Raw genomic sequence first — 27,591 nt, 5'->3', positions numbered from 1 at the left:
TCATGGTCGTTGTATTAATATTTTCCAGAATTTCAAACATTTTCCTTAAGGTGTCCGTCTTTACCTGCCTTCCCTTACGAACAACTCTAACTACAATATTGTTGTGCTTCATGAACCTTTCGTAAAAAATCATTCATCCAAACCTTCAATGATGTTTGATTCGTGGTTCCAATCATGAGCCATGTGAAGATATAATCTTCACGGACCGAGTGGGCCCGCGATTGGTCAACCGTTACCTAGCTTTTAAGAATCGTTCCGACGAGATACGGAAAAGAGCGCGAATTTACTCTCAATGTCCAATATCAAGGTGAAACAGCATACAGCAACACAACTGTGATATGGATAATTTCAAAATTGAATCAAACCGCCTACGAAGGAAAATGCAACGATGAGGCAGCACTGGGGGAAAATATTTAGATTTGCTCTTTTAGAGATTGTGGATACTCTACAGATTCAATATAATTATGTATGTATATTTGTTCTGTGCTCTACTGTATGCATATAAAGATAGAATCATTCATGAACCTCAACGCTAAACATACAGATTTAAAGAATTACTATTACCTAGAGTTACATCTAGAGAGGGTAAGCGCGTAGATTGATACACTAAATAACAAGACACAGCCCTAGCGGCCGGAAAAAAAGTTATTTCAAAATAACATGAGAATGCACAACATTATTTTGGTTTTATTTTGTTCAAGTAATGTGTAAAAAAATTATCCGGTTTTATGTTACAAAATTTAATTAATTTTCAATTAAAACGTATATAGAGTGTTTAATACCCCTGTGCATAGTGGGACATTTTGATTAAAACCGGCGAAAAAGATTGTTTAACGATATATAGGATTTAACAATGTTGCTTTACAATTGTACAAATTCACTTCCGACTATAAATTGTAAACGATTCCCAACCAATTCATCCCTTACGCAAAATTATGAAAGTAACGTTTAACATCATTTTTTAAACAATAATATGTTCAAATGATTGAGAAACAGCCAGTATAATCTGTTGTGGTAATTACCAGCTCACATTTATTTAAAACATTTTGACACTTTTCGACCACGTGTTCACAATAAGTATGGGATATAGTAGTACCATACTTGCTTACATAAAAAAATACATATTATATTCAACATATTAACGTTCCACGTATAGCATTTTGGACTTTTACAGCAACAAAAGTCCAACGTGCTGCGATAGACATAACACACAAACACACAGTACGCATGCCATGAAATCAGCTGCCATGCGGACATATGGGCCTGATGCGTTCTGTTTCACGTTCAGTTCATGGGACGGTAACGGTGGATACGGTGTTCGGAATCGTCCGCATCCATAGTAATCTACATCAGTGTTGTGCCTCGTCGGGGCTGTTTGAGGTTTCACCGCATCGTGCTGTTGCTTATGGTAAATCTGTTGCTTAGTTAATCGCGACTTTTGTGACAACAGTTGTCCCAAGAATGTATAAGTGGATCGATTCGATTTTGAGACGAATCTTCAAGGCGTGTTTTTGGTTTTCTGCTGCCCAAACAATAACATTGTAGTTGACATGCCGGTGTAACGTGTTACAGCTACTACGTTGTTAGCTGTTGTCTTGTCCAATTCTATTACTTGTTGCATTTCGCGTTATTGGTTTGCCCAACATCGACACTGTCAATTCAGACACAATATTGTTTTCTAATATGTTGCGTAATAGACATTAAACCATCCGCATTTTATTCGGCACCGGGTCGCCGATCGAACTAGCACCGCGTCATGGCTTGTACGGACACACGAGATACAGACGGGAGAAAAGTTACTAATAGTGTTAGTGTTAACGATGAGTGCAGTGGAAATCGTACGACCATCAAAAGGGTCGGTCAGAGATTTTTCTGTGCTTCATCATAGTTCATCATCGCACGATGCGTGGCAGCAGTCCATACCGACGACGTTGGACAAGCTTGCACTAAAGCTAAAGAAACCAGTTGACCCCAATTCCTCCCCGTTTCAATGTCGTACTGAAAGGTGCACAATAATCTTGCCCGCTGTTCGTACGCCAAGCGATACGCTTTTCGATGTGATGCGTGTAAACATCTGGGGCCTGATAATACGCACGATGTAATAACATAGCGCTCAGACGCAGTATTACACTTCAGCTAGCGTACATTATTTGAACACATGCATTGAACGGTTTTAGCTTTTCATGTGTTAGTTTGTTTATTTTTCCGCCCATTACTTTACCATATGTTTGGCGCACGCGATGACCTTCGATCTAAAGGTTGTCAAATGAAAGGTTTTTTCTTAAGATTTTACGTTACTACTACCACCACGCAAAAGAGTTCAATGTCCACGTCGCGAAATAAAGCTAATAACAGGGTTGTGTGTGTGTGTGTGTGTGTGTGTGTGTGTGTGTGTGTGTGTGTGTGTGTGTGTGTGTGTGTGTGTGTGTGTGTGTGTGTGTGTGTGGTGTGTGTGTGTGTGTGTGTGTGTGTGTGTGTGTGTGTGTGTGTGTGTGTGTGTGTGTGTGTGTGTGGTGTGTGTGTGTGTGTGTGGTGTGTGTGTGTGTGTGTGTGTGTGTGTGTGTGTGTGTGTGGTGTGTGTGTGTGTGTGTGTGTGTGTGTGTGTGTGTGTGTGTGGATGATGATGTGATTTGTTCTGTGTACCGTACAGGTAACACGCGGTCTTAGGTGGACAAGCGTAACGATGGACTTAATAGGTAAATGTGACCAAACTATGAGTTATCAAGCAAGGTTTTTATGATTTTTAACTTTTTTTTAATGTACAAGTGCATTTCAAATAATATTTAAATTTGCAATGGTGTATTACTGCTAATACAATGTTGTTCATGTTTGTTTTTACCGACACAACGGACTTAATGCAGATATAGAAACAAATTCATCTGATAGTTCGATTCTAACGAATTTCATCCTATCAAATTGCCAAAAGGTCGCACCCTGTCATGCAAATAAAAAAAAAGTAATAAAACTCCAATAAACTTTTGAAGCTATGATCAATATTATCGGGCAAATGAAGGTTATGAGCCACTGGTGGCAGCACAGCAATAACCGGAGAGTGGCAGGCAGCATAACCACACACGAGTCGAATAGGTTTAAACACATTTTCCTTTGGCACTCATAGATCACCGCCATGCGAGAACTGTACAATGTGTGTTAGTTATTGATAACGATTGGGACCTTCTATTCAGATTTCAACGTATTTTCCTATGTTTCAATCAATTCTGCTGTTGCTGCCTACTGTCGCCGCCGTGTGACTCTGAATTGGCCGACGGGTTTAATCATAACTAATCAATTTGAACTGATATTTCCAAGGTATTAGTGCTATTTATTTATGAAAGTAACGGCTAGCAATCGTTATCACCAAACGTAGACTCGAACTGAATGATATGACGTGTACGACGGGCAGGGTTGCATGCTTTTTCTAAGACAATTGGTACACTTTCTAGAATCGCAATCCCTACTTCTAGTTGACCAAAGTGCTACAAAAGAACATTTTTTTGCAAGATATGTTGCCGACTATCTCGATATGCAGAAAAGTTAATTTCCAGTATTTTGTATTTTTTGTAAAGTTTTTTGACGTTCCAATAAGGGTGCCATCGAATCCACATCCTGTCACACAAGATTCAGAATGGTGATAACCAACATTATCAATCAACTTGTAAAACAAAAGTATCACTTCCCATGCGGACGAATTCAGAAAGTGTGCCAAAAGTAATAGCCTCTCCTGAAAACTCCCTGTAAATAAATTCTAAACATTAAAATTCTCGCCTGTATTAGAGATTAACATATAGAATAACAGGTCTAGAGGATAGAGAATCTTTTCAATTTATGTTCTCATTCTAACAACAAAAGGATTTTGGGCATTTGGAAACAGTGTGTGTAGTGTGTTGACATGTCACATATAACCGAGAAAGTATCCCAATTGTGTAAGATCTATGAGAAACTCTTAAATTCCAGTTTTATTTGTTTGTTGTACTTTGGAATCGTTGGTCATGACGCATCCACATTGAAAAGATTTCCTAGTTCATTGGTATGTGTTTTTCCCGCAATATTTGGAGCAATGTAAACTGTGCACTAGTATAGAGTACTGTTATTTTTAACTCTACATTCTGTGCGATTTTGAAACAGTATTAAGGTGATTAAAATAATACGCTGGACTTTAAGAAATAAATGGTAGAATTTTGTGGGAATTACTGGATTTTATAATACGGTATTTGACCTCTTATTTATTTACGATCGAATATATCAGCACTATTTTTACATTGAAGTGTACATTGAAGTTTGAATTAAAAACACGCTCTAATAGACTCTAAAACTCGCTCCAGGCCAGTTTATGACACACTATGCTAATCGCCTAATCAACATTTATTTTTGGTATTTCCAAACAATATGTGTAACGAGTGCCAATGCTTTTTACACGTTTTTTATGACTGTGCTTTTAATACTGAACGCCTTTATCTATTGACTGCATTCACGTTTATATGCTGTTTGGTTGTTACAAAATAGCAAAATTGTTTATAAATCAAACCACTATTGATTATGCCTGCCCTGGGTTATCAACAACATGAATACAAAAACAAAATCACATTTTGCACTTTGGAACCTAAATAAACGTTTTGCCAACTACTAGCAGCCAATGCGAAGGCAACTTAGTTCCTGTTTCTATTCACCGTTTCAGTTCCAGTTATATAAAACTGACCAGCCGTTACTTTGCTAATTTTATCACCTGTTAAAGATGTGTTACTTCGAACAAAGTTGGATATTCCATTGAATTTTGAATGATAACAGTTGAAAAAGTTCTTTTTCACTTAATTTGCCGATGGAACTATTTGTTACATACAGCCCAACTTTGGGCAATTAGAGCTCATGCCTTAATCTCACTTAAGGCACACACATACTGAAAATGTACTCAACAGTTTTGTTTGTCCTTTCTTAAAAACTTCTAGAGGATTAGCAGTAGAAACACAAGAGCAACCCTTGGAATCCACCGTCCACCGTCAACTGAAGAGTAACCGTCAAACGTCAAGATGCAGCTATTCAGTGCCCAACTCGCTGTTGCAGGATTACGGCGAACAAATCGGGCTCGCCTGTGGACCATCCGTAAAAATGGCTTTGCAAGTCAGGTCGAATACAAACCCATACGATCCGTGCTGGTTGCGAATCGAGGAGAAATTGCCATTCGTGTCTTTCGTGCCTGCACGGAACTTGGAATCCGATCCGTGGCCGTTTACTCCGAACAGGACAAGATGCATATGCACCGTCAAAAGGCAGATGAGTCATACATGGTAGGAAAAGGGCTGGCCCCTGTTGAAGCATACCTCAGCATTCCGGAAATCATTCGTGTGTGCAAGGAAAATGATGTTGACGCCGTTCATCCTGGGTAATTGTCTGGCAAATCATTTCTTAAATCATCCTTCCCGACCGTCCCCTAATGCCTTTGTTGCTTTTGTTTCAGATATGGATTTTTGTCTGAACGGTCTGACTTTGCGCAAGCTGTCATCGATGCAGGATTGCGCTTCATCGGCCCTTCGCCGAAAGTTGTGCAACAGATGGGGGATAAGGTCGCTGCACGCAAGGCTGCCATCGAGGCTGGTGTGCCCATTGTACCTGGTACAGATGGACCAGTAACCACCAAAGAGGAGGCTGTCGAGTTTTGTCGTAAGCATGGTTTGCCCGTCATTTTTAAGGCTGCGTACGGTGGTGGCGGCCGTGGCATGCGTGTCGTTCGCAAAATGGATGAAGTTGAAGATAACTTCATGCGTGCCAGTTCCGAAGCAAAAGCAGCATTCGGAAACGGTGCTATGTTCATTGAAAAGTTCATTGAGCGTCCGCGGCACATTGAGGTGCAACTGCTGGGTGACAAAGCGGGAAATGTCGTTCATCTGTACGAGCGCGACTGTTCCGTGCAGCGACGCCATCAAAAGGTAGTTGAAATTGCGCCGGCACCCCGCCTGCCGATTGAAGTGCGGGACAAAATGACGGAGTATGCCGTTCGTTTGGCGCGGCACGTGGGCTATGAAAATGCGGGTACGGTCGAGTTCTTGTGCGACGAATCTGGAAACTTTTACTTCATCGAAGTTAATGCTCGACTACAAGTTGAGCATACCGTTACTGAGGAAATTACTGGGATCGATCTGGTGCAGTCGCAGATCCGTGTTGCTGAAGGTATGACCCTGCCCGAACTTGGCTACACGCAAGAAAATATCAAACCGCAAGGATATGCTATTCAATGCCGTGTTACAACGGAAGATCCGGCGAACGATTTCCAACCAAACACAGGCCGTTTGGAGGTATTCCGTTCCGGTGAAGGTATGGGTATTCGTTTGGACAGCGCCTCAGCTTACGCTGGTGCCATTATTTCTCCGTATTACGATTCGCTACTGGTCAAAGTCATATCGCACGCCTCGGATCTACAATCGTCCGCGGCAAAAATGAACCGTGCCCTGCGCGAGTTCCGTATTCGAGGTGTCAAAACCAACATACCATTCCTGCTTAATGTGCTTGAGAATCAAAAATTCCTCAATGGAGTACTTGACACCTACTTCATCGATGAGCATCCGCAGCTGTTCCGATTTTCCAAATCGAAAAACCGCGCTCAAAAGCTGCTGAACTATCTTGGGGAAGTTTTGGTAAATGGACCGACAACTCCACTCGCGACGAAACTAAAGCCCGCTGAAGTTCAACCGCACGTTCCTCAATTGCCATTGGGTAAGTGACACGGCAGCATACGTATTTAGTATCATTATTACCAGCTGTCAAAGCCGTTTTGTTCTTGTTTTATGTTGCTGTTTTTTTAAGTGTTTTTTGTGTGACGTATAGTGTTTACTTTTCCTAACTTTCCTTCAACAAACAAATTGTTTTTCTTTTATGTTTTTTCTTTCTTTTTTTGTCATAATTTCTTGTTAAAACGTGTGCTATTGTTTTCTATGTGTTGATTAATTACTACGAATTATAATGAACAACATGGGGGTTAACAACACGACGACAACAACTACCATCACTATGACGACGACCGGTGTGCTGCTTTTAAACCCAATCCCAAACCAACCTCTTATACTAATGTTATTTTACGTGCGTAATTTGCACACTCGAACTCAACGCACTGTCGCGAAATATCAAATGTGTATCGCCTCAAAGATCTATCACCGGAAGCACTGGCCGAGGAGGAAGAGGGTACAAGAAAAGGTAGACTGTCTCTCTCGCTCGTTTAATGTAAAAAAAGTAGTTTAATAAGATAAATATTGCCTGTTAACATGGCTACATGGCCGTACAACATAATGACTCTTACATAAAACAATGGAATGGGGTATAATCACCTTCTATACACGAACACGAACAACATTATTACACGAGACACACTTCAGCATTTCCCTCAAAGCATTATTTGCAACAATCTTCTAACATATAACTAAGTGTTGTTGCTAACCAATAACAGAATATGTAATGTTTTGCCGACACAATAAAATATCCGCAGCTACTACAGATACTCGATAGGCCACAACCTAGAATAGTACTTCCTAGAATGTTTGGTACGGTAAATGCTTGTGATGGTGCCATTGTGTAATTGCTGTGTGATGTACTAATACAAATAATGGCAACAGTGGTAATGTAACATGTAATGACACATACTGTTGCATGGCCCACATTTGACTGTTTCCTTTATACACTATCTCGAGGAAGTTTACTCGAATTTTAATATAACGGTAATTATTAGCACTTTCGTTTTAGTACTAATGTTTGTTAAAATTTTGCATGACCCGTGCCTGTGCATAAATGTGTAAAAATTAATATTTTTCGATGCAATATTAATTCCAAAATCTGAACTAAACTAAACTATGCTAATGTTATTTGAATGTTAAGCAAGTTTTTGCAGCATAAATTGTTTTTTTTTTAAATAATTTTAATACAATAATCATTTGCATTCAAAACGCATATTCCATTGTTAAATTTAAACACTACATCGCATGTCATCCTTTCTTCGTCTTATTTTAAATCTACGATTTACGAACTCGAAAATACCCGATATCAGGAGCGGTTAGTAATTTTGTTCAAACAGTTACAGAGCCACCGCGTGGTTTTAAACAAATTCTGCAGGAGGAAGGCCCTGAAGGTTTTGCAAAGGCGGTACGAAACCAAAAGAAGCTGCTACTCATGGATACCACGTTCCGCGACGCTCATCAATCGCTACTAGCCACACGTGTACGAACGCACGACCTGCTGAAGATATCGCCGTTTGTGGCGCACAAATTTAACAACCTATACTCGCTAGAAAACTGGGGAGGTGCTACTTTCGACGTCGCACTCCGTTTCCTGCACGAATGTCCATGGGAACGGTTGGAGGAAATGCGCAAACAGATTCCAAACATTCCCTTCCAGATGCTTCTACGCGGCGCAAACGCCGTTGGATACACGAACTATCCCGATAATGTGGTGTACAAATTCTGTGAACTATCGGTGCGTGTTTAGAACGAAATATTTGTAGTTTAAGGTAACATTTGGATGAAATTATCATAATTCAGACGTTTCATACCCTCACCAGGTACAATGTGGAATGGATATTTTCCGAGTATTTGACTCGTTGAACTATCTGCCGAACTTGATCCTCGGTATGGAAGCGGCCGGTAATGCTGGCGGTGTAGTGGAAGCTGCTATCTCGTACACTGGAGATGTGAGTGATCCGAAAAAAACCAAGTACGATCTTAAATACTACACTAACCTAGCCGACGAATTAGTCAAAGCAGGGACACATGTCCTGTGCATCAAGGATATGGCTGGACTGCTAAAACCGCAAGCCGCACGGTACGAAGAAAATGATACAACCATGTCGTTGGTTTTCTTCATTATTAAACATTTCTTGTGGTACTTTCTTATAGCTTACTCATTACAGCTATTCGCGAAAAACACCCGGATGTACCAATTCACATTCACACACACGATACATCTGGAGCGGGCGTAGCTTCTATGCTAGCATGTGCTGAGGCTGGTGCCGATGTCGTTGATGTCGCGGTCGACTCCATGTCCGGAATGACTTCGCAGCCGAGTATGGGAGCGGTTGTCGCATCTCTCCAGGGCACCAGTCTCGATACTGGCTTAGGATTGCCGGATATTAGCGAATACTCTGCCTACTGGGAGCAAACGCGTACGCTATATGCACCATTCGAATGCACCACCACGATGAAATCGGGCAATGCTGATGTGTACATGAATGAAATTCCTGGAGGACAGTACACGAATTTGCAATTCCAGGCATACTCCCTTGGATTGGGGGATTTCTTTGAAGACGTCAAAAAAGCGTACCGTGAAGCCAACCTGTTGTTGGGTGACATCATTAAAGTTACTCCCTCTTCGAAGGTCGTTGGTGATTTGGCGCAATTCATGGTACAAAATCACTTAACGGCCGAGCAGGTGCTGGAACGAGCGGAGGAGCTTTCTTTCCCGAAATCAGTGGTCGAGTTCCTGCAGGGTGCTATTGGCACACCACATGGCGGTTTCCCGGAACCACTGCGATCTCGCGTACTTAAGGATATGCCACGTATTGAGGGACGTCCCGGTGCGCAACTGGCTCCACTTGATTTTGATGCACTTAAGAAATCGCTACAGGAATCTCACCCCGACGTGCAAGATCGTGATGTCATGTCGGCAGCACTCTACCCTCAAGTTACAAACGATTTCCTTAACTTCCGCGATACATTCGGACCGGTAGATAAACTAAATACACGTGTATTTCTTACCGGACCGAAGGTAGGTGAGGAGTTTGAGGCAACCATTGAGAAGGGAAAAACGCTTGGCTTCAAGACACTAGCTATGGCCGAAGATCTAACTGCCAATGGTGAACGAGAAGTGTTTTTCGAACTGAACGGTCAGTTGCGTTCGGTGCTGATTCGCGACAAGGAGGCAGTCAAGGAGTTGCATATCCATCCAAAGGCTACCAAGGGTAACAAAAACGAAGTTGGTGCCCCAATGCCCGGATCCGTGATCGGTAAGTTCCATTCGACGAGCAAGCAGTATGTTGCACCGTTTTTGCTAATATTTTTTATCCACTTTTCACGAATCTATTTTACAGAAATCAAGGTAAAGGTTGGAGACCACGTCGAGAAAGGCCAGCCGCTGATTGTGCTGTCGGCAATGAAGATGGAAATGGTGGTGCAGTCGCCCCGAGCTGGCGTTGTGAAAACTCTGGATATCAGTAACGGCATGAAACTCGAAGGAGAAGACTTGCTTTTGACTCTTGAATAAGGTTTCGGCAAAAAAAAACCCAATGATATGCCTTATAATTTAATGCTGATACCGGTATGCGGTCATGCAGGGAAAGGATACACCCCAATAACACTACATGGAAAGAAAACGGCCATGAAATTGTTATTAAATTAACATACGTTACGATCATACAAACATGCTGGCCTTCTAGAAGTTAGTTTTCACTATCATCACAATCGTGCTTTGTGGCAATGTTTTAATCGTACCGATTGCGCTCTACGATATTGTTACAATTAACTACTCTTTGCATCGCACTCTATGAGAACTGCATCCGATAATTACATGAAATGAAATCATCCGAACCTAGCTCATTACCCAGCTATCCAACGTTTTATAAAACCCGTATCATCAAAACTCCGTAGCTGTTGATAGACTATATTGTGTTTTTTTTTGTTAGATTAGTTTCATGAGGCTTTTGTTTAGTTATGGTTTAGGAAGGGATATCAAATATAAAATATTTTATATGCAATACGTCTAAGGTGCTCATGGTAATGTGTTTTTTTATGAAACAATAAAATATTACTAGAACATCTTGTTTTGATTTGAATTATATAATCCGACAAACTATAGAGCAATCAAGGAACACTTTGTTTGATGAGCTAAACCGTTTTCATAGACTTTCAAAGAGGTGCTTAAAGTTGGAGAGCTCTACCTACCCCATTAGATCTCAATCACTTCCTGTACCCAAATATGTCCAGAAAGGGTGACAAGACCGTCATTTATTGTGCGAATAGATAGCAACGTGTACAAATTGGTGATAAGTGATGGAGCACCACATCTGAAACAATCGAATGACTTTACCAAACTATTCCATAGGTATCTCACATTTGTCCAAACACCAAACAAATGTGGATGACATTGGTACAAAAAAGGATTATTTACGTTCCTGGCATCGGCTGACACTGAGATGGTTTGCTTCACAAACAAAATGCATATGCTTCATATTCGCATTCATTAGTAAAACCAAAAAACAAAAAATCGTGGAATTGAATTATGTGGTGCGGTGGTATTTTTCCTATCTTTTATGTACGAAGAGTGTATTCCACTGTCCAGTTATGGCGATAACATCGGTCCCAGACGAAGAGATTGCTTGCACGACAACCTTTTCCACTCGTTGCGCTCTTTGCGCTGGCATCCGTTGTCGATAAAATCGAGAGCAGCCCTACAATGGTGTAGATAGATATAAGAATGTTCGCTCAAGTGGTTCACCATTTTCGTTTGGTAAACCCAGTGTTTGGCGCTTACTTGGCACCACGCTGCACATATCCTTTATCTAGCCCTTCCGAGCAACATGGTGCCAGCAAGTAAGGCAAGATGGTATACCGCGAGAAGATCGACGATCCACGAACAGGGTTGTCAATTGTTTATGGTTATAGTGTTATTGTGCATCTGTGGTACCACGATCGGTAAAGTGGCGTGCAACAGAACGAACTCGAAGGTACGATCAACCAGGGCAATATGTTGCCTGCGTGTCGAAATCATCTCGATACGCGTATGACACAGTGCTATCAACATTTTCAAGAACAGCTCACTGCCATTCCCATCCCCAGGCATGATGCACCGAGAACAGTTCGTGAGTTGTTCGCCAAGGTCGTAAATGGGCAGACAGCTACAACAGGGCAATTCCCATGGCAAGCGTCAATTCGGGCAGCTCTTGGCCGTTCTGTAACGGTGTGTGGCGGTTCGCTGATTGAGGCCCAGTGGGTTCTTACAGCAGCTCACTGTGCAAACGACTATACCGTGTTCCAGATAGGGCTCGGCTCAATCCATCTGAATATGGCACGACTTACCATGTCCACTGTCATCAAGTTTGTGCACCCTGAGTTTGATCCGTGGAAGTTGACGAATGACGTTGCCCTGATCCGACTGCCTTCGCCAGTGCCATACAGTCTAGAGATCTATCCAGTAAAGCTACCGATCAATTTACCACCCACTGATCTGTACATCGGTCGCCAGGTTACGGTATCTGGATTTGGTCGAACGTCTGATGGTATGCCGTCACCTTCTTTTTTAACCTACTGATACTACTGTTTTGATCACTAAAACCAGTTTCTACCATTCTCAGCTATCCAGTCCATATCGACAATTTTAAAGTACGAGCGCATGCGGATCATTTCAAACGCTGAGTGTACAAATGTTTATGGTGCGGCTATCATACGCAATACCACGCTCTGTGCAGTCGGATGGGAACGACCTTATCAAAATGTCTGCCAAGGAGATTCGGGAGGTCCTATGGTAATGCAACAGGATGACAGCAGTTGGGTGCAGATTGGGATAGTCTCTTTCGTGTCCAGCCGGGGCTGCAGTACAGGAGATCCCTCAGGATACATTCGTACCGTGAACTACCTTTCGTGGTTAGCAAAAACAACAGGTCTTCGAAGTCTTGCGTCTGTTTTAAGTTAGATAAAAAAAAAATCTGGTGCTCGAACTCCGTCATCATCATTACCGATTCCAACAGCAATGGATAGGAAAGACCATGCATATATTTTTCTGTACTAGGGTTAAAACGTTCCCTACTACTACTTGACGCTCATAAGGAAACGGAAATGTTATTATCCCTTAATAAGCACCGTTATAGCTGTACGTAGTTGGAAACAATCGTTAAATATATATGGCAAATAATACAGAGAAAACAGCAGTTTGTGCTAGTCAATCTATCCTTTTTTTGTCACCAGTTTCGTGTAAAAAGTATGAAATGTTACATATCGTTGCATAATATGATTCAAGAATTTGAGAAATTTTGGACTGCACTGTTATCGCACCGGCTAGTGATGATAAAAGTCATAGGGTTTCTGCAGAAAAACACAAGTAGAGCGTAGAGACTATCATAAACTTAGTATATAGTTGAGGTGTTAAAAACGGATCTTTTTGAAGATCGGCCCCATTCAAGTTCATGCATAAAGGTGATCCAAAACATTTGACCGGATCAATCATTCAATCGCCCATTCTCCGCTCATCTTGTCAGTTCATGCCGATTTTACAATATGATATCTATTTTATAGGATTTCAAGGATTTTTGGTTGTTTCCCATTTTTTTCGATGCTTCCTTCCTAATACAATTTTTACTGTTCCTACAACGCTGGCCATACAACACGTTGGTTGTTTGCACTACTGCCAAAAATGTTCAATATGACGTTACCATACATATGTTTGTAAACGATCGAAAAATGCATGGGAAACGGTGAATTAATCGCCAGCTATGTTTTCATCATCACTTTCGAGTCGGTCAATACAATCACTAAAGCTGCATCCACACGATTAGTGCAAAAGAGTCAAGGCGTCAATTTTGTATGGAATTGACACCTTGCTCGCAAATATCTCCACACGATTGAACATTGTGAACAAATAGGCATTCGTGTGCACACGGCTGGAATAGACATGTGTAGTGAAATCCAAAACGTGAGTCGGTGACCAGTCATGCTTTCTCGTTTTGGCATTATGAATCATATACCTAAGATCGTCGGGATGCGGAATGAAATCTCCTGACAAACGAGCGGGAGGTGATCGAAAGGTGGAAGTGCTACTTCGCAGGACACCTGAATTGAGCAGAGGCAGAAGAGTCCGTCACCTTGCCTCAGACCCCTGCGAGATTCAAACGATTCCGACATCAAGTTCGACACTCTCACCTTGCACTGTACCCCGTTCATGGTGGCCTCTAACACCCGTATCAATTTCTCAGGGAAGTGGTACCGCTGCATGATGTGCCATAGCTCATTCCGGTCTATGGTGTCGTAGGCCGCCTTGAAGTCGATGATGTCTCTCTCCAATTTCTTGGCTTCACGGATGACAACGACATCATTAGTAGGACAACACTGAAGGTGTGTGAGGCGTACGCTCGACTAAAACGCGAAGCAGCAATAATTGGATTGAGATCAATGCGACGAAGACGGAATACTTGCTTGCCAGAGACTCAGATCATCTGAGAAGCACGTTGTAATACACGTTGACGGCAACAATCTCGAGGTAGTAAAGGAGTTTTGCTATCTCGGCACGGTCGTTACATCGGACAATGACATCAGCAGCGAAATCCGGATACGCATTGTGCAAGGGAATTTTGCATACTATGGGCTTCACCGACTGCTGAGATCCAGAAGTCTTCGATTCCGCACGAAATGTCAGATATATCGCACACTGATTCGTCCAGTGGTCCTCTATGGACACGAGTCTTGGACCATTCGAGTGGAGGATGCAAACGCTCTGGGCGTATTTGAGCGACGCATCCTCCAGACCGTCTTTGGCGGTGAGTTCGAGCATGGAGCAGGGAGGATAAGGATGAGCCACGAGCTTACTGAGCTGTATGGCATCCTAACGGTGGCGAAGGCTGGCAGGATACGATGGCTGGGCATGTCATGAGGATGCCGGACTCATGCCCCACCAAGAAGGTGTTCGACAGCGATCCCCAGTTCGGCATAAGGCGCAGGGGAGCACAGCAAACTTGATGGCAGGATCAGGTGAAGATCTACCTACCGAGACCTATCGGAGATCGGGTCACCGACAAACCGACGTGACACTTGCGTTACAAAAGTGTCCCACACGAAAGTACTGTCATTTGCTATTGAGGCGATCACTTCTGTCAAAGTAAGCTCTGTTCACGGCATCTTAGATGCAAACATCTTTTCTAAATAAAAATTGCAAAGGAAGAGTGAGGCAAGATTTTGTGAGAAATTATTGGACAAAATGTCTAGAAAAATCATTTTATAAGATTCTAAATCAAAATAGATGATCAAAGATGAGAGAAGTGAATAAAACAATGCGCATTAGAATTTGGGTAGAAAACAAAAAGCAAGTTCAGCAGTTTCTCGTCTGTGCAAGAGTAGTAAGCGAATCATTATAGAGATGGCGCTAGTGTTTAACGCATTTTCATTTGAAATAAGTAGACAACTTTTGAAGCTCATTTTGTTGACCGGGCCATGTCACACCGGGGGGGGGGAGTTGCTCAGGGTTCGTCTAGCACGCGGCCCCAACGTCCATCACCCATGGGGCCCTTCTTGCTAATACAGTGCCATATTCTATCAACTGTTATAGATGCTGGACTAAAAATATACGAGGCCTCTCGTTGACGGGTGCCCCCGCAATTGCTTACTTTGCTTACCGTTAAAATCGCAACTGTATATAGCAGGGGAACCTCACTGGTTGAGAGATATGAATGCATACCACCTACAGAAGGATGACTGTAATGGGTATGTTTTAGTTGGAATACTCGTCACAAGATACCTTAACAGTGTGCAAACCCACAAGATAGCTTAAACAGATAGAAATTCCACAATTTAGAAGGATAGTTGTCTTGAAACTATCCAGCATAGCTCTTGCTACCCTATTTTGACACCACACAATTTTTCAAGCAAATGTTTTTTATATCGATTCCAGCCATAATTTTCAACGTCCATCAAACAATCCAGCTACCGAGCGAAAAATTCAAGCATAGGGACTAATAACGTGCAGAATATCATTTTAGTGTTGTACCTTTTGAGTCAGCTTGGAGAGAATGCTTTCAGTTCTAGGTTGCTCATAGAAACTACGTTACCCTAAGAGATATCGTATTTGAGATTTTATTTATTTATTTATTTATTATTAAGGTATCGAGCCTCCATGGCCTACATACACGATTACAACAAATCTCTTATAAACTATGGGTTCCTAAAATTAGACGTAATGCAGTCTCGTATGACACTAGTACATTTCGGTACACTAAAGGACAGGTCTATAAAATTTGAAAATAAATTGAAATTCTTACACATCAATAACAACGGATTCCACTGAAAAGACGATAACGAAAATCAGTTGTTAAAAATTGTCAATTTCTAAAAGGTCTAGTAGGGACATAATAATTTACGTTACTTAGCTATAGAGGTGCATCGATTCTTCCAGTTAACAGTGTTATATTAAGACACCACTTTTCGAGAAACGGTAGTTTATTGTACTTGTTACCGCTCTCACGTTACAACAGAAAAAAAAGCGATACCCACCACGTGCACACTTATATCACCGACAAACCGACGTGACACTTCGAACAAAATTAGCTTCAAAAGTTGTCTCCTTATTTCAAATGAAAATACGTTAATCACTAGCGCCATCTCTATAATGATTCGCTTACTACACTGACACAGAGAAGAAACTGCTAAATCCCCTTTTTGTTTTTCTTCGCAAATTCCAATGCGTATTGTTTTATGTACTTCTCACATCTTTTGCATTGATTTGGAAACTTATAAAAGGATTTTCCTGGGTGTTTTGTCCAATAATTCTCACAAAATCTTGCCTCACACTTCCTTCGCCATTTGTATTTAGAAAAGTTGTTTACATCGAAGCAGCAGTGAATAGAGCTTACTTTGACAGAAGTGTTCGCCTCACTGGTAAATGACAGTACTTTCGTGTGGGACACTTTTGTAACCCCAGTGTCACGTCGGTTTGTCGGTGCTTATATGTTCTGTTGTGAGTGCCCCGCTTGGGCACTCCCTAGCTAATGAGTGTTTTATACTTAACGAAAACTACTTACAGTGCTACCTAAATTATGTCGACACAACAACAGTTTAAACATAAACATTCCTTGGGAAACCATTCTTCTCTTTTCTAGAGTTTTAAGCCCTAATACGAGATGAGTTTACAGTTTTAGTATTGAGATGACGGTCCTGCGGTCGTCGTCAATAGAACGACATAACAACATGCCCGTCGTGGGTTAGTATTTCTACTATTTCCTACTATAAAGTATTTCTTGATAAAGTAATTAATACCGGCTAGAGTCGCAAGTAGCCAAAATGTATGTAGATTATATACATATTGCCCTGGAAGGATTGGCCGTGCCCTTGTCTAAACAATCAGAGTAATAATGCAATAATATAACTAATGCAATAATAATATATAATATTATAATAATATAATAATGTAACATCGGTAAATTCACTCACATCGCTAAATTTACTCGTGAAATGGGTTAAAATAAATCAGCACACCAAAGTCAATGCACATGGATTACATTCATTGCTTAAAATAATCAATCTTTAATCGACTTAGTCATCCAAAACATTGTTCAAGGCGCCATTGCAAGTTATGTCAATCAATCATTCGCGTGAAATGGATTTAAGGTAACGCCTTCATTATTAGGCACAGTTGGGCAATTACAATAATCGAACCACCTAACTCATAGCCCTTGCTTAGGCGTTTTATTATATACAAATGAAAACAAAAAAAGTAAGTAAGAAAATTATGACTGTTAGTCACGATCAACGTATTACCAGATATTTACAATGCTTGCCGAGCATTAATGGTGTGCATTAAGTTATCATCGACCGTGTTATAAACCGAAAAAGTTGAATGAAAGGTAAAAGTGAATGACAATGCACATGGTTGTGAACATAGGAATTGTGCATTCACAAAATAACATTTTTCCACTAGATATCATCCATCGCAGGTGTTGTGGCTGCTTCATGATTGATCTCTTATCGACATCCTATACATTCGACAGCGACAATATCGACCTGCAACACATATTTTGGGGCGGAAACATGATTGATAAAGGAAAGGAACCATTATAGACAGCTTTACTGAGCACTTATCGCGCGAAAAGGCCGATCCGATCGACAACGAAACGCCATCAAATGAGGGCTGTATATAAGACACCGTTTTCCGATTGACTTCCAAACAGAGTGTTGCTGGAGCTTGTTGCAAGCTTACTCAGCTCGAACGGTAAAACAGCATTGTGTGAACTGCAAGAATAGTTTAAACAATTTCGTCCATCATGAAAGAATACGTAGGATTATTGCTCATTGCAATTACACTGTGCTGCGTGTCGGCCGGAGAAGTGAGTTGATCGTGAAACGGTACCTACAGAACATGCTGTACTGAACAAGGAGAAGTGTTTTTGTTTACTATTAGATTTCCTTGGATCGACATTCCCGCATAGTTAATGGATTAAATGCCGCAAACACACCGTACAACGCGTATGTGCTGTATCTGAACTCTGCCAACTCTGGCTTCTTCGGTGGAGGATCGCTGATTTCTGATCGTCATGTGCTGACCGCGGCACAAAACATTGCGGGCTTCGTTCGGTGGGAAGTTGGACTAGGGAGCACCGTTTTTGGGCAGCTAAATATTCAAATATCTAGCCAGGCCGTCGCACATCCTAGTTTCAATATGGCAAATCGGGCTAACGATATTGGATTCATTGTGCTGCCTCAACCAATCGTCTTTACGGCACTGATTAGTCCGATCCAGCTGCCCATCCAGGGACGCAATCTGCCTTACGAAAATGAGGAAGGCATGATCGTTGGATTCGGATTCAACTCGGTTGGAGGTAAGAGTTGTGACGGTTATAAATGTATTAGCCCCAACTATTACAAAACTATCTAACCATTACCGTATCTCGCACTACACCAGGACAAGTCCGCTCCGATTTTCTTAAGGTTGGCTATCAGCGAGTAATCAGCGATTCCCGTTGCGTTGGTATATATCAAATCACGCTTCCGAATCATTTCTGTGCCGAAGATAGTGTAATGCGTTCCAACGTCTGCAATGGTGATCTTGGTGCTGGATTCGTTGTTTCTGACCGACGGATCGACACGCTGGTCGGAGTTGCTTCGCTCATCACCGCCTCCTGTGACTCTACATCACCAACCGGCTACACACGTGTTTCGCAGTATCGTCAATGGATACGCGATAATACAGGAGTATAAGAGGCCGTCCACAGCTAGGCCCTAGAGTATGTTTTCTTCCAAAAATTTAACAACAATTCTTGTAACATACAAGGTATGCTTCTATCCGTTAGTTGGAGAAATTGTCACTGCAGGTTGGCACAATATGATTGCATATTCAAAGAAGTATGAGACAGATTTAAATCATTCAAATTAAATGAGACAACAAATATAACATCTATAGTGATACCAGGTTTTTTTTTACCATATCATGCTGTGAATGAAATTTTGTTTTCCACTTATTTTGATACAATCACCGTAATGGATCTAGGCTTGTCAGACTTTTCTAATGGACTGGTTATTGTCAGCATCGTGCTTGAAGGCGTAAGCGGGAACGCTAAAGATGAAATATATATTGTTCAAACATTTTAACTGCATTTACACATTACTCTAGCTTACGGAAAAGGCATTATTATAATAAATGCATGTCACCCAAAAATCGATCAAAAAGGTTCCAAAAGGTCCCAAAACTCGGATAAAAAAACCCATTCACACTTAGACGACCGCATAGTAGTGTGATGCAAAGTGGCACAAAATACTTTCCATGTGTTCAAAAATGGCACACAAAATGTTCTTTATCATTTTTATTCATCATAAACAACGACCGTCTATCGTGTGCGAATTCGATGTTGGTACGCATGTATATCGCAACCAGTAACATTGGCCCAGTATTGTTCGTCCTTTTAATTAATGATGTTATATTTGCGCTTCTAAATCAATGTTTGCTTATGTATGCGGACGATATCAAGATTTATGCGACCATTAGAAATAATTCGGACACCTCGACACTCCAGCACAGCCTAGACAAATTTAGCAATTGGTGCTCTGCGAACTCGCTATCATTGTGTGTAATAAGTGTTGCGTGATTAGTTTTATTCGTAAAAAGGACAATATTAAGCGAGACTATAATCTTGACTCTTGTGTAATCCCACGTAACATAGAAACTAAGAACTTCGGTAGTATTCTTGACTCGTCACTCTTCTTACGTCATCAACAGTATTCTTACGTCATCGACAAAACATATCTGCAGCTTAGTTTTATTCATCGTCTGACATCTGATTTTAATGACCCTTTCTGCTTAAAACAAATGTTCGTCACCTTAGTCCGGTTCATACTCGAATTCTATGTTATTACATGGTTTCCGCGCACTAACAACTGGTCCACACGAATTGAGTGCTACACGAAAAAAATCGCTATAATAGCTATAAGAACCTTAAGGTGGAGCAAGGACTAGCCTCTAACATATCAAACTAGACGGCTTCTTCTGGCTCTGCAGTCCTTAGAGAGACGTAGGGAGGTAGCACAAGCAGTTTTTGTAGCAAACGAACAAGCACAAGCAGTTAATTAAAGACGAAATTGATGCTCCCGAGCTTCTTCTTAAGATCAATTTGTACACTCCTGACCACGCACTACGTCCTCGGAATTTTCTGATCAAAATAGACCGTGCCCGTACTTACAGAGGAGCTCATGATCCATTTACCTCCATGTGTAAAGCTTGCAGTTCTAAAACTTTTTTGGTTTCAATATTACCGTTGTCACTTTAAAATGTTCATGTCTGTATTCAAATAAACCAGTGAGATCCTGCGGTAGTAGTTAATGCACGCAACATGTAACATGTAAACATACACGTAGACTTTCACTTAGGGAGTCTAGATTATTACTAAACCTAGTAGTAGTCTAGGTTAATAGTTCTTCACTGCAATTCGAAGTTGAAATGCTATGTTAAATCCACATTCTCGAATTTTAAGCTTAATTCTACGCTGCATATATACTGCCGCAAATGATTCGGCGACCAGAGCGATCAGTAATTAGATCAGAATAGATATTAAATCGTTTCTAGTACTGGAACATGTTCTCGTTTTGTTCCGGAACCCAAACCGATCCAGGAGCAGTTCCGGTTTGGTTTCAGTTCCGGGATCGTTATTACGTTGTGATCGGTTCCAGGATCCATATAATTTCAGTTTCTAATCCGGATATGGGTATGGGATCATCATCGGTTCCAAGACCGATTGGGGTTCTTGATCAGTTCTAGGAACATAAACAATTTAAAAATGATAGAAAAAAATAAAAAAAAAATTAAAAAAACATAAACAAAACAACAGTTCCAAGGCCAGCTTCGTTCAGGGTCACTTGTAGGAATGGTAGGGCTTCATGATCAATTGTTTGATCAATATGGATGCAATATCAGTACTAGTATGGATTCGTTATTGATTCCAGGTCAAATATGGGTTCACAATAAACTCCACGACAAGTATGGGTTCAAGTTCAGTTCCCGCACCATTCAACTCATGATTGGTACCAAACGACTCCGAACGACTCCGGACGACTCCGGGCGACTCCGAACGACTCCGGACGACTCCAGACGACTCCGAACGACTCCGGACGACTCCGACTCCGAACGACTCCGAACGACTTTGAACGACTCCGAACGACTCCGGACGACTCCGAACGACTCCGGATGATGCAGGGCGGACCTACCTCCCGGAGTCGATTACGAATTTATCGGAGTCGGATCGGAGTCGACTCCGGATTAATGCTAACTTTACCCATCATTAGATAGATTGGACCACTAAACTGGACTATAACCATACCACTTCGGATGGATGGATCCAACGAAATGCCTGGAATCATAACGATACAGACCCCGCACTGCCATTTGGAACACTGAACTGGAAATCTGAACTGAACCTCGCAACCCGATTGATGTAGACCTTCGCCACGCTCATAGGACCACAAAATCAAGGACTGGATTGAATAAACCAAAAAATCCAAATAAACCCGGGATAAGGTGCCCTTCTATGCTTCAGAGAAGGAAATGTCTCCCAGTCAATATGGATTGTAGCGCCATGAACTATACTTGTATAATCTAGTTTTAAGCAATACGGCATTTTTGGACCGTTCGTCTTGAATTAAAAAAAAAAACTACGACCGCTACTGAAAGGGCCTGAAAAGTGGACGCTGGTTGAAAAAAGTTTGGAAACACTCGACTTTCTGTACTGGATAGAAGTACATACCCGAGACGGCTTCAAATTGACTAGGAATAGGAATATCGCCCCGTGAGCGATAGGAGCGATAGGGTTCCGTTGAAGTTGAAATATTGCCCCATGTGAATTGTATTAAAATTGTTAATACACAAACGAAAATGTTATCAGTCAATTTGGAATCCATCAGGCTGCATCGGTCGCTGATACAGCATAGTTTCCAACCATGCAAAAGTATAATATTGGATTTGATTTTATTTTACATAATGGATGAGCATTAATGTTATTAATCTTAGTATGTATTAGTGATGGGCTCTCGGAATCGTACCTTCGAATGTGAACCGCTGCCAAACATTGTTACTCCGGATCTGATTATGGCTAAATCCATCCTGAACTGCTATCAGGCCATCAGGAACCGCTAGTCAGCAGCCGGAGCCTTGTATAGATGACTCCAAGAGTTACAATATTTCCGATTCTGTAGTTTCAGTTTGCTTTAGGGCTTATAAAGAAACCACAAGCTATCGTCAGCAAACCGGTCGTATTCAGTGGCGGATCTAACGGTAGGCGGACTAGGCGGTCGCCTTGGCCCCACCGATTTAGGGGCCCTGTCGATCGCCATTGTATAGTATGCCGTATGGACAGAGTACTAGCGAGGGCCCCCGGAAGGATGGCCGTTGGGGCCCCGAGGCTGGCGAATCATTTCCACCCCCCCCCCCCCCCCCCCCCCCCCCCAACGGCATTTCAAGTTTACTGTTCAATATCCCAACAGTTTAGTGCCGCTACCCCCCCCCCCTCTCCAACAACATTTACCATTTACAGGGGGCCTTAACTTGTCTTTTCGCCTAGGACCCCCGATACCCTTAATCCGCCACTGGTCGTATTTTTTTGGGATATGCAATCGAATCATCCAGTCGGATTCTCAGCATAAAATAGACAATTTCTCAATCTTATTTACAATAGTTAAAGCTATGCAATACAACATTTTTAATACATTTCATTTTTTTATTTCTTATATTTAAATTCTAATTCTGTATAACACGCGCCTATAGCTATGTGAAAACACCTATACACATAGTTGCTTATACTTTCCATTCAAGCGTATAGACTTATAGCTCTTTTGAAAAACATTTAATAATAGGAACTTCGGAAAAGATCCGCAAATTATCTTCCCATGAGTCAGTTCCTAAATTATTCATAGATTGTTGCAACTAAAGGTAGATAGGTGGTAGTGGTTGATAGTTCATGAACAATTTGTTTACGGGGTACCGTAAAAAATAGTAGTAAGGATCATCTAAGTGAGCTCTGTATTAATGAACGAGTATATAGAACCAAAGTTCTATAGTCCCGCATCATGCAACAAGACGTTAATGCGTAAAAAAATCAAAGTTCGTACCTGTCTTTATCTCGGTGCACGATGGAAATTTTCCCGTTTGAACCTTATTCTGCCACTTCATCTACAGATACGTTCTTGTCTTTCTTTTTCTTTTTCTTTTTTTCCTTTTTCATTTCCTCATCGCCCTCCGCTTGGTCCATCGGCTGACCTTCAGCGCCGACTGCTTCGCCATCACCATCCTCAGCATCTTTCTTTTGCTTCTTCTTTTTCTTCTTCTTTTCTTCTCCGTCGCCGATTGTTGCTGCTGATTCGACATTCTCGCCGATGCTTAATTTTCGTTTTCCACCAGCAAACTCATCGTCAGCGGATGTTCCATTTCCATTCGCTTGCTTAGCTGACCGGTTGAAGTCAGTGTAGCTGTTGAGCCAATCTTTCGGAGTGTTTTCATTCGGTTTGCCGTACTTATCCAATTTGCCCGAAGCAATCAGCTGCTTCTTCATCGATGCCTTTGGACCGAGGCCCCATTTACGTGGGTAAGTGTCGCGCTCCATTATGACGCGCTTTATTTTAGCAACGACTCCATGATCGCATCCAGCCATCGTGGCTGTCGTCATGAGAGCGATTCCCAATGCTATCGCTTCACCCTTCGTGGTCACGATCACGATTTCTTGATCGATCTCGATGCCATCCTCGTACCGCAGCACGCCGGGAAGTAGAATCTTTGCTCCGTAGCATACCGCATTCACCGAACTGTCTTTCATGATGATGCGCTTATGACCAACGAGCAATCCCTCTAGCGGTTTAATTACCCGACGCAGCATCGATTCGTCCTTGTGATTTTCGTACAGATACTGGGCATCAAGTACATCATGCATGGTCACCATTCCATCCTTTTCCGACTGAATGCCGGACCGAACGCGGCGAAGTTCGAGCATCTGCCCACCAACACCAAGCACAAGGCCCAAATGAACGCACATCGTTCGAATATACGAACCAGCTTCACAACTAACCCAAAACACGCCTATATTGCGTTGGTCATTGTAGTCCAGCAGCTTCGAATCATACACGGTACGCACACGCAGCTGCCGCTTGACGGCGGAAATCAGTGGAGGGCGTTGGAACAGAGCACCGCGAAGCTTCTCTAGACCCTGAGTAACCTTGGCTATTTTCTCCACGGCGGAGTGGAGTTTAAAAACGGCCACATATTCCTTGCCTGCACTTTGCTGGCTTTTCACCAAGCGCGTTGCCCGGTTAATGCAAACAATCAAACATCCCGTAACTTTCGGGTCAAGTGTTCCCGAATGACCTGTTTTGTTTACCTTCAGGATACGCTTAATCCACGCGACCACTTCATGCGAGCTGGGATTAGAGGGTTTGTCCAGGTTGATGAAACCAGCGGAAACGTAATCATTGATCTTTCGGTTCAGTGGAGACGAACCGAACGGAAGTGGCGTGTAATGGTTGGTGCGTACGTTCAGCCGATCAAAGTTCTTCAACAGCAGGGGCCATTTAGACGTATCTAAGCTGGCGATGGCAGAGGATGGTTTCAATTGGAAATCTCCGGATTTCTGAATTTCGCCCAAATTTTCGATCTCGGTGTCCGGTTCTTGCTTAATCTTCTTCTTTTTCTTCTCCTTCTTTATTGGCGATGTTGGAATATCTAAACACAGTCAACGTATTAGTATTTTTTAAATTGTGCAATCGCCAATTTTACAATTTCACATAACCAAAAAACACTTACCCACTTCCATAATTACCAAAATTCTTTACTTAAAACGAACGAATTCCAGTTTAGAATATGGGACCAAGTTATGCTGCACCGCACCGAACACGCGGTTTGTATTATTAAACACGCCGGGCAAGAACATTTGACGTACAGGGATTTGAGGTTAAATCGTGCCATAAAAACACAAGATGCTTATAGGCCTTATCTGGAAACATGATAGTTTTAAGGTGCAAGGACACGGTAGCAATGAAATGCTGAATAATTTGTCAACTTTATCAAAAATGCTTGTCAACAGTTCAAAAAAAATTTCTTCGTGATCGCATTAAAAATATACACATTGACAAGACTTGCTTGCTTTTCATAGCCTTTTATTTCAAACATCACACCACAAAACTAACAAAAAAAAAATCCGATTTCACACGCATCAGGGGGGCCTCCTAAGGTTAGGGTACTCCGTTTGTTCAGGCAAACACGAGAAATCCAAAGACATCCTTTTCTATCACTAGAGGATAGAAATAAGATGCCAAAAGGACCAACTGAAAGGACCTTGTACCAAAACCAGCACACTCACAAAAAAAACCCTTTTCAAACTTCACAAAACAAGCCTCAAAAAAAAAATCCCTAACACAAGAACAAGAACCTGTACAAAAAAATAAATTATAAAAAAAACCTCATCCTCTCCCAAGAAATAAAAAAATATATATATATTTATATATATATATATATATATATATATATATATATATATATATATATATATATATATATATATATATATATATATATATATATATATAATATATATATATATATATATATATATATATAATATATATATATATATATATATATATATATATATATATATATATATATATATATATATATATATATATATAATATATATATATATATATATATACATATACATACAAACACCACAAAGAAAAAAAATAAAAATTAAAACCAAAAATTAGACCCAATAAACCACAAACGAACTTAAAGAATGGAACAACACTATCTTTTGAATACAAACTGAAAAAGACACACAAACTATCAAAAAGAAAAAAAACGATAGGTGATTACACGAAAACCAACACACTGCCCAAGCGCCACAGATTAAGCTTAAACGACTGGAAAATTGAATATCCATAGGAAAAAAATGAAAGCTTCACAGCTTCATTGGTTTGATCAATAGATGGCGTATTACAACTCATCATTATATTGCTATCCTTTTCTTGCAATGTGTTTCGACAAGTTTCATCTTATAATGACCTATATAGCCTTCTAACTTTCTGAGCAAAAATCTATATGAATGGTCGTGTGGTCAGATACGTGGGTATCAACACCAACGACCATTACTCAAATCTCACTTGCTTCAGTGCTGGTGGTTTCCGTTGGAGTTTAGTATTTAAACAATCGTATCGCCGTTCTAGTTCTAGCGATGCATAACTTCAATGCGAAACCATACAACAGTACAGAGGAAATGAGAAAGCTCTCCTCCAAGCGAGGAAGCTCCACAGGTTGGGTATCCCACAAACAGATGGCGCCACCAGCTTTTTTGCTATTTTTAGAATGCATGAGTCGTTTGCCGTCTGCTAAACGAAGTCTTTCTATATTCCGTTTAGGTAGAGAATTTGAGGCGTTTAGAAGCCGTTTAGTGGTCGTTTAGTGGATTTGTGGCACTTGGGTGTGCATCAATCAGAAAGATCTCAACCACAACATATAAACATCAAAGGAGAATGGATGATTTCCCCTCCAAAAACTGGTAGTTAAACCACCGACAAACCGACGTGACACTTCGAACAAAATGAGCTTCAAAAGTTGTCTCCTTATTTCAAATGAAAATACGTTAAACACTAGCGCCATCTCTATAATGATTCGCTTACTACACTGACACAGAGAGGAAACTGCTAAATCCCCTTTTTGTTTTTCTTCGCAAATTCCAATGCGTATTGTTTTATGTACTTCTCACATCTTTTGCATTGATTTGGAAACTTATAAAATGATTTTCCTGGGTGTTTTGTCCAATAATTCTCACAAAATGTTGCCTCACACTTCCTTCGCCATTTGTATTTAGAAAAGTTGTTTACATCGAAGCAGCAGTGAACAGAGCTTACTTTGACAGAAGTGTTCGCCTCACTGGTAAATGACAGTACTTTCGTGTGGGACACTTTTGTAACGCCAGTGTCATGTCGGTTTGTCGGTGTTTAAACTTCCTGTCAAAAAATGATAGGGTTGTTTGGCTGAAATCCAGTTTACACCGAAGTTTCCGTAAAAGACTGACGTATATGAGTTAGGCCTATGTATTTTAACCGTAGAGTTGGCAACCAGATTTACACACGTAAGTTGGCAACCGGCATACCCGGGTATTCCACACGTTTTGATGCAAAAAAATTAACGAGTTTCATAGGTAAACAATGCTCTCTATATTTTAATGCTGTAAGCAAGTAATGCCGACCATATATTCTCTTCCATTTCATTTATTCATTAAGTTTTTTCATTTTATTATAAAAATAACGGTCAAATCGAAATTTGGAATCGCTTGAATTTGACTCGAAAATAAGCACAATACGAAAAGAGGATGAAGAGATACGTCATTCTCCATACAAA

At 41.1% G+C, this 27,591-nt stretch overlaps 5 protein-coding genes across 7 annotated transcripts in view; 3 read left to right on the top strand and 2 right to left on the bottom strand.

Moving 5' to 3' along the window:
• LOC121593600 overlaps nt 1-11,036 on the bottom strand; it is a 43,538-nt gene extending 32,502 nt beyond the window's left edge. The window contains exon 1 of the mRNA XM_041916123.1: nt 10,911-11,036. The gene's annotated coding sequence lies outside the window, so the exon portion shown is untranslated. The remainder of the gene's footprint in view (nt 1-10,910) is intronic.
• On the top strand, nt 1,263-10,782 carry LOC121593591 (pyruvate carboxylase, mitochondrial). Of its 3 annotated transcripts, XM_041916100.1 has the most exons (8): nt 1,263-1,408; nt 4,944-5,377; nt 5,453-6,705; nt 7,135-7,182; nt 8,054-8,451; nt 8,537-8,796; nt 8,871-9,976; nt 10,061-10,782. In XM_041916100.1, the coding sequence occupies exons 2-8, from the start codon at nt 5,025-5,027 to the stop codon at nt 10,231-10,233; spliced, it is 3,591 nt and encodes a 1,196-aa protein (XP_041772034.1). In that variant the 5' UTR covers nt 1,263-1,408; nt 4,944-5,024; the 3' UTR covers nt 10,234-10,782. The 3 variants fall into 3 exon arrangements, with proteins under 3 accessions (XP_041772034.1, XP_041772036.1, XP_041772035.1); XM_041916102.1 differs by lacking the exon at nt 7,135-7,182; XM_041916101.1 differs by lacking the exon at nt 7,135-7,182 and having other exon boundaries at nt 8,027-8,451.
• Nucleotides 11,037-11,431: 395 nt separating the features above from the next.
• On the top strand, nt 11,432-12,894 carry LOC121593599 (chymotrypsin BI-like). Its single transcript, XM_041916118.1, has 3 exons — nt 11,432-11,692; nt 11,782-12,244; nt 12,320-12,894. Exons 1-3 carry the CDS (start codon nt 11,546-11,548, stop codon nt 12,655-12,657), a joined length of 948 nt encoding a protein of 315 aa, XP_041772052.1. The 5' UTR covers nt 11,432-11,545; the 3' UTR covers nt 12,658-12,894.
• Nucleotides 12,895-17,873: 4,979 nt separating this feature from the next.
• Nucleotides 17,874-19,310, top strand: LOC121593602 (collagenase-like). The gene is made up of 3 exons (XM_041916124.1): nt 17,874-18,049; nt 18,124-18,541; nt 18,625-19,310. Exons 1-3 carry the CDS (start codon nt 17,987-17,989, stop codon nt 18,918-18,920), a joined length of 777 nt encoding a protein of 258 aa, XP_041772058.1. The 5' UTR covers nt 17,874-17,986; the 3' UTR covers nt 18,921-19,310.
• A 3,590-nt stretch (nt 19,311-22,900) lies between these two features.
• LOC121593595 (H/ACA ribonucleoprotein complex subunit 4) lies at nt 22,901-25,328 on the bottom strand. Its single transcript, XM_041916106.1, has 2 exons — nt 24,994-25,328; nt 22,901-24,912 (listed from the first exon to the last, which is right to left on the bottom strand). Exons 1-2 carry the CDS (start codon nt 25,001-25,003, stop codon nt 23,357-23,359), a joined length of 1,566 nt encoding a protein of 521 aa, XP_041772040.1. The 5' UTR covers nt 25,004-25,328; the 3' UTR covers nt 22,901-23,356.
• Nucleotides 25,329-27,591: the final 2,263 nt, after the last annotated feature.

Source organism: Anopheles merus, chromosome 2L (genome assembly GCF_017562075.2).
Source record: "Anopheles merus strain MAF chromosome 2L, AmerM5.1, whole genome shotgun sequence".
Taxonomy (NCBI): Eukaryota; Metazoa; Arthropoda; class Insecta; order Diptera; family Culicidae; genus Anopheles; species Anopheles merus.
This window is presented reverse-complemented; position numbering and strand designations above follow the sequence as displayed.